The sequence below is a fragment of the Spermophilus citellus genome (genome assembly GCF_964194105.1).
Source record: "Spermophilus citellus genome assembly, chromosome: 4".
NCBI lineage: Eukaryota > Metazoa > Chordata > Mammalia > Rodentia > Sciuridae > Spermophilus > Spermophilus citellus.
In genome coordinates, this window is record NC_138185.1 from 10,803,545 (window position 1) to 10,815,822 (window position 12,278).

The 12,278-nt window shown below is 43.9% G+C and overlaps 1 protein-coding gene across 1 annotated transcript in view; it reads left to right on the top strand.

Moving 5' to 3' along the window:
• The window catches only part of DOK5 (docking protein 5), a 147,083-nt gene that overhangs the window by 108,114 nt on the left and 26,691 nt on the right, over nt 1–12,278 (top strand). Inside the window, exon 6 of the mRNA XM_081289687.1 lies at nt 7,875–8,010. Within this exon, the coding sequence (XP_081145813.1) occupies nt 7,875–8,010 (136 nt within the window). The remainder of the gene's footprint in view (nt 1–7,874; nt 8,011–12,278) is intronic.

Here is a 12,278-nt window from a genome sequence, read left to right on the forward strand (position 1 = left end):
CACTGTGCAGAACAGCTCCCCACAACCATGGATTATGGGGTGCAGTTATCCAGGGTTGAAAACACTGCTCTAGCAGGTGTCTCAGCCATTGAAAATACCCAGTGACAATTAGCCAGCCCTTGCTTTGTGCGATGACTGTTAAGCTTTTTATATGTGGCACTGTAAAGCCACTCAGTCGTCATAGAGGCTGGAACCTATTTTGACTCTCCTCTTGGAGGGAAACTGATAAAGCCCAAGGTCCCAATGCCCCAGGTTAGTAAGTGATGGGTTCAAGACTCACATTCAGATGGTCCACTTCCAGACTCCATGGATCTCTGAGAGGGCGCTCCTTCTGCTGGAGGTTAGCCTAATTCTTAATGAGCTTCTTCAGAGTGAAAGAGAGTGGTGCTCACACAGCTAAAGCTTGCCTCATGCACTAGTGTGTAAATGTTCTTAGTTGGACTTTAATTTTGGAGCCTTCTATTGGTTCTTCTTATTTGGAGTGAAGACACGGACAGCTGGGATTGTCCACTTCTCCTGGGCAGCTGTGTGAGGATCACAGGCCGTGAGGGTCCCCCACATGTCGTTTCTTCCCTTCTCCCCCCAGGATAAGCAGTGTGTGAGTGCATTGCCTTGAGGAATCTTGAAGATGAAACATGAAATTTGAAATAAAGTGCAACTGAGCAATTAATTGCTGTCAAAGACAAAGAACAGTTCATTTATGTGGGGGACCAAGAGACATACTTTGTTGGTTTGAGGTGTTTCTAAACTTTTGTCTGTTTCATTGCACTTCAACACTTCGGAACCTCATTTCAACAGAGCAGACTGTCAGGGCCTCTAATCTTCCATGAGAAGATCCAATTGGCATGAAGCTCTAACCGCAGCTATGTCCCCCTGGATCCATCCTGGAAATATTATTGTTTAAAGAGGGGTGGCCGGTGTCCAGTGAGTTTCCCTGTTAACGTTACAGCTGGATGCTGAGTTCACATGTTTCAGTGTCAGGCTGCCTTAGCTCCTGACTGATTTAAAGTAATACCCCAGGTTTTGCACCTGCAGGAGTGAGAAAAAAAGCTCAGTTGACATTTGGCAGAACGTACTAAATAATTCCCACACATGAGAGCCTTTCTTCACCAGCTGGAGACAGTCTTTCTTGTGCTTTTGACATTATTTTAAGAAAAACTTTTAGAGTCATCTCTGTGCAGTAGAAAAGGGAACTTGCCCTATTCAGTTCACACAGGTTTCCACTACTGGAATATTTAGAAGGTATGCCTTACTTTTATAATTAAAATCTTTTTATAGATAAATGCTTGTGAGAAATGAGTGGCATTGTTCATATGCAATTTATATATACTTACCCTTGTGAAATACATGAAAATCCAAATTGCATTGCCTTCCTTAAGTGGAGTATATGGATTGTAGAAAAGCTGCTTTTTTGAGTAGCCTTGGAAAATAAATCATACCTTTCTTGTGCCATTTGTCCTAAAAGTCATTAGCTGGTGAGATGACTTTTCAATGGACAAGAAAATGGTTTCCTTCTCTGTTTGATGAGTTTATGGATAAAATAAAAATTATATTGACATCTTTTGAATATTCTCCATTTGTCTATGTGATTCTCATAATCTCTGGTTTCTGAATGTTTCAGAGATGATACCTGCATTCTTACTAAAGAATTGAAAACACGTGTACAGTACAGTGCTCTGAGTTCTCCCTGCTGTGTCGAGTAGAGGAAGTCAAATGTGAATACTGGGTCCCACATACTTGCTTAGAAGATGTGAAATTCTCTTCTTTGCAAGAAAACAGAAATATAATTATGTCATTTATATGGCCATTTGTTCCTCATTAGCATTTAATCTATAAGAAGATTTTAATTATAAAAGTAATGCACATTTACTGTGAATATTCCAGTAATAGAGGCATGTATGAAATTAAAAGGTAGTGTTCCCTTTTCCACTGCAAAGAGCAACCTCTTGACTCACCCCACTAAGAGATGTTTCATTATTGCACCCTACTCTGCCAGACACTGTGCTGGGTGAGGGGCTTAGAAGACAAACAGGATGATGCTAGCTTTGTAGGGAACTTAAGCTAGGTCCTGCCTCCCCCGAGCTTCTGTGATTTTAGCATGTGATTTTAGGAATCTCTAAAGGAAAGGATGGCTTTCTTCTGACCTTCAAGGCAAAGTTAGCACTCACCAATGCCTGTGGCCATCATAGTGCAATTCTAAAGAGGGTGAACAGGACTGGCTTTGCTGAATCAACAGAGTCCGAGTCAAGACCTAAAAGAGCTAAGATGGTGTGAGCCATGTGGGGATTACGGGGGACAGCATTTCTGTATGAAGGCGAACAGACGAAGTGCTGAGGAGGAGGTGTCGCAGGCACAGCCAGGAGGCTGATGGGGCTGAGCAGAAGGAGGGAGGGGGAAGCAGGCCATGGTCCAGGTGGAAGCCCAGCAGAAGGTGCTTGTGAGGAATTTGGCGTTTAGTCGTAGTTGAGGAGCCCTTGGGGCTTCATAGAGCTGGGCAGCTGCAGAGTTTGAGCGAGCAGCCCTCCCAGGACTGCTTTCACTTCTGACACCACCTGTTAGTTTAGGGGTTCTCAAACCAAGTGAGGTGTTGATCATTCAGTGTCCCCCAGGTGCACATCCATTCCCATACTTCTGAGTCACCCTGTGGTCCTGCATCGTGGCCGCCACTTGTCCTTCAAGACACATGCGTGCTGTGCCTTCCCCTTGGAGTGTCCCTGAGAACCCTTCCCCATGAGCTTTGACATTTCTGGGGTTCAACGATAATGACAGCAAACCCTAATTAAATGCTCACGTGATGCCAGATTGTTTACTAAACATAAAACCCAATCCCCCACTCGAGCCCCTTGGGCTTTGTGTGATCTTCCCTGCTTTCTGCATAGGAGGTCACTAAGACCTCCAGAGAGAGAGGAGCAGGTCCCAGGTCCTGATCCTGCCTGTGAGGGAGCTGGGGTTGAGGCTGCTACTTCCCTGCAGAGCAGGGCGCCAGGCACCGTGTTCCCAAGCACAGATGATTTTATGTCACAGAGACATGACACTAAAGTGTCACAGTGATAAAGCCATTTCCTTTCAATTTGTTGATTCTTTTGATAAATTATGGAGAAGCATTGGGCCTGGGCGCTGAAGAGTCTTATCCACTCTTTAGCACTTCCCAGGGTACCTGTTACCAGAAAAGCAGACTCCAGCTCAGGCCTTGGACAGCAAGAGGACCTCGGTGGAGTTCAGTAACGTTGTTTGTTTTCGCTATATTTATTTTTATATGTGCTTTTCGCTGTATTTACTTTTATATCTCCTTTTATACCCTTCTATTTATGGTAGATTACAATAGTTTATGATATTGAATCGATGATGCCATTTACAGCGCGCATGTTTGAGTGGGCAAAAGCCCACGGATATGGCAAGGATCACAGGTGGCCTGAGCACTGGACAGCCATCTCCAGACCATGTGAATGCTGGACGTGCACTAGAGCTGTCCCACGCTCACAGGCCTGGGTGACATCGTGAGATGCTAGAGTGTCTCACAGCAGGGCCAGGGAAACCACCCCAGGAGCAGAGACTCCAGCCAGTGTGTGCTGCCTGGACGGAAGCTGAGATCCGCTGGGTGAGGCCAGTAGTGGGAACTGGAGCAGCCTGCAGAGAGTCCCCGCGGCCCCAGGGCGAGGCAGCCCAGCAGGCCTTCCTCAGAAGGCCTTCCTGACCTCTTAGTCTTAAAGCCTAACTCAGTTTCTCTCTTGTCCTTTTGGATAGAGTTCAGTGATTTCATCAAGCCAGGATATTTTGTCTTCCAGGGGACATTTGTCAACCAATGGAGACACTTTGGTTGTCCCAGTTGGTGTGCTAGTGTATAGTGAGTAGAGGGAGGCCTGTGACTTTCAGAAAAAACTGTCTACGTAGAGCTCAGGTTCCCTGGGAAATGACAAGCTCCCTTGAAGACTTAATGGTACTCTCCACGTAGCGGGTTTAATAGTTGTGATAAAGCCAGGTGAGAGCCATCGTCATTGTCTTTCAGGTAGTGTTGCTCTTTGAAAATATAGAGCACCTTGGAGTTGGGGGCGAATCCTGCCCCAATGTAAGCTCTTCCTTATGTACAGAGCCTCAGCACATATTTGGTATGGATTAATTAATGAATTTCCCAGTGTTTTCTGAGCGATTGGTCTCTTCTGGATTCTTGACCGATTGAATGATCCATGTTTGGAATGACAGGTGTATCATTTAGGGAAAATAATGGTAGAGAAATTCACCAAAGTTATAACCCCGTCTCTATGGCCACAGTGTTCCTGTATCTGACTCCTGTTCTTGCCAGAGAAGGTCAGATAGGCCATCTTACACTCCTTATTTTTGCCTCCTCTGGGTGTCCAGTTCACTGGTTTCTGGGAGTGTGGGGCCCTGGGAAAGTGTTCATTTATTTGGGATATCTTTGGAAAAGCATCCAAGGTTAGAACAAAGAATAAAGAGAAAGAAAGAACCAGGACCATCAAAATCCAAAGTGCGGACTTGCTCTTCCACCCTGGGTGAACCCCTAAGAAAGCTGCGTGTTGTTTCCACAGAGATGTTGTGGAGTGAGGTTACATAAGACCATTAGCCTCTCTGCCATGCTCTTCTTTTCCTTTCTTTTCTATTTTATTACCCCCTCTTTTCTTCTTACTGCCTCGAGGCATTTTCCCATTACATTATTTTGATGATGGCCTCTGGTGACATTAATGCTTTGTAAAGCGGCTTACGGAAGAGTCGGAGCCCATCAGCCCGGTGAGGTGGATGAGGTAGGAAGGCTGTGGGCAGAGGCCCTGGGAGGTTGAGAAGAAACCTGAAGGGCAGCACTCATTTATTCCTGCTTCCTGGGTCACCTGTGTCCTGCTGAAGGACACACATCTTGAGCAGAAGGACAGAGGTCCCGGCAATTTAACCAAAGGCCTCATTTCTCTTCAGAGCTCTTTAATGCATTTTGACTTTTTAATGTACTCTGGGGGACCTTGAGCCACATCAGGTTGCTGAGAACCTTTTGGCCCCTACACAGCTTTAAAAAAAATAAGGAACAGGTTGTTGACATTTAAAATTCAGAGATTTCACAAAATGATCAAGATTTCTGGCTTTTCTTAAATAAATCAGAAGCTGTGGCTCCACTGGATTCCTGCCTCAGTAGACCCTGGCTAGGGCTGGCTGGGCCTCTGATCTTATACAAGACCCGTAACGGACACTCTCCTGCAGAGGGTCCAAGAGACTTTATCCACTCACTTTCTCTGCCTAGTGGAGTTGGGGGCTGTGACTCCCAGTTATTCCTGTAAGTGATAAGCTGTGTGTGTGTGTGTGTGTGTGTGTGTTGTGTGTGTGTATGTGTGTGTATGTGTGTTCAGGACCCTCAGGCATGGGTGAGGGTGGTCTGTGGAAGTCTGGTCTATGGAAGTCAAATAAGAATGCCAGGGCTGGGGATGTGGCTCAAGCAGTAGCGCGCTCGCCTGGCATGCGTGCGGCCCGGGTTCGATCCTCCAGCACCACATACACATACAAACAAAGATGTTGTGTCCGCCAATAACTAATAAATAAATAAATATTAAAAAAAAAGAATGCCAAAAACTATAGTTGTTTTGATTTTATTTGTTTTTTTTTTTTAAATAACAACAGTATTTGAGAGATTTAAATGTCACTGAAGAGAAGGGGTAGGCTCGTTGTATTTATTAAAAGTGGACATTGGATAAAACTTAATTTCAAAGAGTAGATCTCTTTAATATTATGATCATAATACAGATAAAGCATTACACCATCAGTCTTAAAAATAAGAAAATAGCAAGCTATATAGATTGATGACTGATTGATCCATAATTAGAAAGATGTATTGGGTCACAAACTAAACTGTACTTTTTTTTTTTAAATTGTGGGTTGGGTTGCACTTAAAAATAAAACATATTGAAAACTGCAAAGGCCACTAGATTTCCAGACTTTAAAAACGCAGCTGCAGAGTTTAGATTTGCAAAGATTGATTTGCAAATTGATTATCCTGCAAATGTTTCTGAGTGACAGGTGGCTTTATTCTTTCTGGAAGAAAAGTATTTGTTTAAATGAGTAAATAGGCAATGCCCTCTGTCCTAGGAGAAACAAGACTGCTTTCTCCTCGTAAAGAATGCATGAAGGTGACTTCCTCCTCTTAATGAATGAGGGTTTTTGTGTTTGATGGAGAAAAGGTCTATGAAATCCATACACCTTGCAGAATTAAGTGCCAGGTGGTGCAGTCAACTTTGCATGGTGGCCTGCATGCAGAAGAGGTGGCAGTAGGGGTTGCAGAATTGTAGGATATTTCAGGAAGGAAATGGGACTTGACTGAAAAATGCCTTGAATGTTAGTCTTAATTCTTTTTCTTGGTACTGGGGACTGACCCCAGTGGTGCTCCACCCCTGAGCTACATTCCCAGCCCATTTATTTATTTATTTATTTATTTATTTAGAGACAGGGCCTTGCCAAGTTGCAGAGGCTGACCTTGAACTTGTGATCCTCCTGCTTCAGCCTCCAGAGCAACTGGGGTTACAGGCGTGCACCACTGCACCCAGCTATTTTGGATAGTTTTAGTTCTTCCTTGGATTAGAATGACTTAATAATTAAAGGCACAGGATCAACTTTATGAACTAGTTCTTTATAGTAGCTCATTGAAAGAGCTTCTTTTGCCCTGTCCTTTTTCTTCTCCTTACATAGCCCATCTTCATGAAACTCAAGTGAGGCAGATTGTGAGCATTGACTGAAGCCCTGCCATACACGCAGAACACTGCCATATGGTCATATGGTACCAGGCCAACTGTGAGAAATCAGAGGGATAAATCTTCCGTGTTTTTATTGCATTAATTGCATATGCTGGAGTAGACAAAAATATTAATCATGGTTTGAGCTGGAAATGTGCTTAGTTTCCATGTTGCATTAAACACTTTTTCAGATGTGAGCAAAATTTGGGCACTAAATCCAGTGTTTCAGCAAGAGGTTCTCAAGGGGGACCAGGGCCTTTAGAAGAATCAGGTCCTTGGAAACAAAAAAAAGTCTACCTCCTTGTTTACTGTTGCCATATCTATGCATCAAAATCAAGCTCTTGTAAATGTTCCTGCATATAATTTTTCCCATGTTTTACCATATTCATAATAATTAAATGTTTTAGTGTATGTATTCAATGTATATTTAATTTTAAAGCACTTGTTTGGTCTTATTGTATGTGGTGGTCTCCCTCTATTGATGAAATTGTTTCTGGTTTTAGTGGTCTGGGGTGGAGGTGACCTTCCTCTTGACACTTGACAACAATTATCAAGCCAGGCAGCTTCCCTTGAAGAATTTCCCTTTGTGTTCCACATATTAATTCAGCACAATCACACTCATTAAACATAAATTAGCTGCATTCGATCCATGACATCGAATGGAAGCTAGAATGAAATTTGATCTAGAATGTTTGTTCGGAATGAAAGAATCAGTAAAGCCACTGCCTGGGAGGAGAGTTAGGACAGAATCGAAGAGCACTGAGGGATCCTCCTTTCACCTCTGAGCTGAGCAGCTTTGGGTCTGCTAAGAATTTTCTGGAGGCCGGTAGGGGGAACACAGTGGCATGGGCTCCTCCTGGGGAATGGGAAAGGGAAATGGAGGGATGACCCTGGAACTTAAGAAGCACCTCCTTTGTCATCTCCTCCTCTGCTTTGTGACAAAATCATTGAGCAAGTGTTAGCTCTGGGTGCTGGGTTCCTGCCCATATTTATAATAACTAATTGGACACTTGGAACATTTCGATTCTAGTTACCTTCATTTAGCAAATATGAACAGGAATCCTGGTATCATAAAAAATAAATGGGTGTGAGATCTTAGTACCAGGAACTTCAGGAGCGGGATTTCAAAGCTTCCTGTTTTTGTCTTCACAGGATGTGTGAGACTGGTGAAGGGCTGTTTATCTTTCAAACACGCGATGGAGAGGCCATCTATCAGAAAGTCCACTCTGCTGCTCTGGCCATAGCAGAACAGCATGAACGCCTGCTACAGAGCGTGAAAAATTCCATGGTACGTGTGGAATTTCTTCTTTATGATCCAGTGTGTATGCCACTGCAAAACGCAATCTGGGGATTTATGTGCCAAACAATATGGGTAGCATTCTTTGAGCAGATGGTTGACATCTATATTCAAAAGTGTACAATGTGGAGTAAATGCCATCCTTGGAATTCCCCAGTGACCAGTTGGTAAAACCCTAACCATACATCCCTGATCATTCACTTATCGACTTTGTGATTAAATTGTTGCACATGTGCACCTACATCAAAGACAACTGGGATGTGTACCAACATATATGGACACAACAACGTGGATTACCTACCTGTGGGAATGTATTCATAGCTGTATTAGAAGTTATAATTGCAAATGCCAACAGAGGCTGGAGAGAACACAAATGAGAGAGGAGGGCCCAGGGAAACTTGAAATGTCAAAAAGCCCAGGACCACACTGCTGTTGACACAAGATGAAAGGTTCTGGAGAGGTGGAGACCTTGCTTTTTCAAGGGAAGCCAAGGATTTGATTCTGGGTATAATATGGTCCAGTTGGTAGCTTTTGGAAACGAATTGCATTGAAAATAGCAACATTTGTTGTGCCAAAGAGAACCTAACATGCTATACACAGCCATGCGTCTGTTGCTGTGTGGAAATGCCAGGAACACATGGGTACTCTTGAGTCCACCCACAAGACACCCACTCTTTCCATTGCATAGTGCTGTGGATGGCACCCAGAACGGCAGTTCATTAATTTCTTCCTTTGGAGAAAGCACACAATGAATGCACACAACTAAATAAAGAAAATCACATGTTTGTAATCGTAAACATCTACATAGACTTCATGCCTGGAAGAAAATAAAGCTGAAAAAAGGAGATTTAGCATGGTAGGAGTAGGATACTTTGAACAACTATGACTTATTTAGTTTCAAGGAAGGACAAAGCAAGCCAGTAATGTCACTTTCCCCAGACCATTCCCAAAGGACCTGTGTACACAGCACACAGGTTTTACAGCAAGGGTCATCAAAACCCTCTGGAAAGAGCCATATAGTCGATATTTCAGTCTTTGTGGATTAACATGGTTGTGGCTACAGCTACTTACCGGCTATTGTAGAATGAAGCAGCTATAGAAAAATTGTAATAAAATAGGAATGGCCGTGCTCCAAGAAAAACTTTATTAATGGACACCGAAATTCAAATTTCATATAAATTTATTATATAAACTATTCTTGATTTTTTTCCTCCAATCATTTGAAAATATTTTTTTAAAACCCATTTTTTCTTTATGGGTCAAACACAATCAGGCAGCAGGACAGTTTACTGTTGGAAGGGCATGAGCACAGACAGTGAGCCAGCGTGACTTGAGACTTCAGGAGAAGCAGGAGCTAGACTCCTGCAGTAGGTGTAATGTCAGAGGTGGTGACCTGGATGGAGTGTCCAGTCTGGCTGGGACATGGGGTGTCCAGGTATGTGGTTAGACTTTATTCTGGGATTGCTGTGAGGGTGTTTCTGGTCAAGATAATGTTTAAATGGGTAGATCAAAGACAGCAAATTGCCCTCCATGATGTGGATGAACTTCATCTAATTGGTCAGATACCTGAATAGAACGGAAGGCAGGCTGAGAGAGAGCTGGCACTCTGCCTGATGGTCCAGAGCTGGGACGTCAGGCCCCTGCCTTGGAATTCATAGAACTTACTCCACTCTCCTGGTTCTCAGGCCTTCAGACTGAAGATGCTGGAACTTCACTTTCATGATTAGGTGAGCCAATTCCTTAGAATCAATCAATCAGTCATTCATCCATTCAATCTCTTTTTCTCTATCTCTCTCTTCCTGTTGATCTGTTTTTGGAAAACCCTGACTAATCTGGGACTGATACAGGAGCAGACACAGATGATGCAGAGATAGAGATCAATGCCATATAGCGGTGTGTAGGATCCCTGTCAACGGAGGCAGAGCTAGTTCCAATGCCAACTCTGAAACATTCTGGTCTGAGGAAAGAAGCAAAGTTCTTGATTTCTCCAGACTCCAGTCTTCTGCTTTGTATAGTGGGAAAGTTAATAGTATTCATCTTTGAGTCTCCTTGTAAAGTTTAGGTGAGATATGCTTGTTATACATAAGCTTTTCTTTTTGAAATAATGGACCCTTTGTACCTAGTTCTCCAGATACTTAGCAGTTATGGATATTTAACTATAGGTAGATCAGTGGATGGATGGGAAGATGGGCTAATGGGAATAAAGAGATGGAGAGGAGGAGAAAGAGAAACAGAGCTATAAAACTCAAGTCATTGAAAACTTAGAGGGAAATGTCACTGCATTAGACTTGTGTGGCTATTCTGTTAGATGCTTTTAAGCTCCTAAAGAAGTTTTTCTAAAATTACCTCATTTGCGAAGCCATAATTAGCATAAATTGTTTTGTGCTTGAAAGGCAGGTTCTGCACGCACATGTGTTTTCCATTTACAACCTTCTCATTATTTCCACTAAAAATTAATCGAGAATATGAGTCATTCATTCAGATCATCCCATTGCAAATTTAACTAGAAAATAATGTCATCCACTCTTAATTCGCTATAAGCTTAATAAGTTCTGTAAAATGGATGTGATTTTTTAAAGCAACAACATCCTGTTTTAGATGATATGGGTAAAGGTCCAAAATGGGATATGACACTCAAGCAGGTTGAACTGAGGGTTGTGGAAAGCTGAAGATCAGTGAACTTGAATATCTCTGATCAGGGAAGAAAAGAGACACTGTGATAAAATGGAATATACATAGGTGACACTGCTGGCCTACCGTCCCCTGGGCTGTTCAGAGTTTTCTGGAACTGGGAGTAGATCCACACAGGTGTGGCTGAGCTCTGCTAGGAATGGCCTTGCAGTACTGCTGGCTTGGTTCTCGGAGGAAACTGAGGCCATTACTGGAGAAGGATGGGAAGCTCACCTGGAGCCTCAGCCTCGTTACTGGGAAGCCCTCCCTGCCATTCACTGCTCCTGCTGTAAAACCTCAGGGCTGCACCTGCAGATGGAATGCCACACCCAGGACCCAAGCTGGTCTGAAGTCACAGCCCTGAGTGAAGTGACGGAGCCCTCTTTGCTACCCTGAATCCCAAAGCACGTAAAGACCAGGCTGTGGGTTGTGTGCCAGCAACAGCCGTGGTTGGCTGAATAAGAGCTCCCCAAAGGTGCCCAGGCTGTGATCGTAGAACTGACAAAAGTCACCTAATGTGGCGGCAGGGACTGTGCAAATGTGTCCCAAGCTCAGGTCTTGGAAGGGGCCGTGTCCTGGATGCTCCAGTAGGTCCAGAGTGACCTGATACGAAGGGACCGCAGGGAGTGAGGGGTGGGGTGATGGGAAGATGAGAGCAGAGCATCAGAGAGAGACTTAGAGGTGCCATGCTGCTGCCGTCAAGGCAGAAGGTGGACTGTGGGCCAGAGGAGGCAGGCGGGCTCTGGGAGTTGGAGGAGTCTCAAGAACTAGAACCCCTGAAAGGAACCGGCCCTGATGATACCTTCAGCTCTGTGCAACCAACTTCAGATGTCTGGCCTCCATGCTGTAAAACGCTCTATGTCACATGTTAAGACACCAGCCAGTGATCATTTTTACAATAGCCACTAGACACTAATTCAATAATGACATCAAAAATAATAAAAATAAAACATGTGTTGCTTTTCTGCTCTTTGATGGATGGTATTTCAAGGACTTCTTGTCTCCTCTCTAACCCTCTCAATGACCCTTGGGTTGAAGGCCCAGGATACCTGGCTTAGAGCTAGTGGGGCCTGGGTTTGGAATGGCTTGCCAGGATAACCCCATGTTTCCCCAGTGGTCTCAATCCATGATTAAGGAAGTCACCTGCCGTCACCCTAGAATGTTCTGTTGATTAAATGTGAGTCTCAATTCTTGCCCACTCTGAGGGAGAGGTTACCGCACAAGGGCATAAACTCCAGGAGGAGGAAGTCAGAGGGGAACCTTAGCGTCTGCCGCTTACAATATTTATTTAGTGATGGTTTTGTGTCATTGGTGCTGAGGCTGGTACCACTGCCTTGCATAGGTGGGACAAGTGATCTACCCTGAGTCACACCCAGCCCTTCCTTAGAACTTTGATCTCTACTTTTTAAATATCTTTCCTACTTCATGACAATACCATTTGTTTTGTGTGCCTGGCTCTTCTGTAACTGCCGCTGCTGCTGAGTCTCCACTTCTGTGGCACACCAGGTAGTTCCCATCCTTTTCTCTACTCGCCACTGTGAGGTTACCCGTTCTCAGTCACTTGTCCATTCAAAAATGTTTATTGAGGA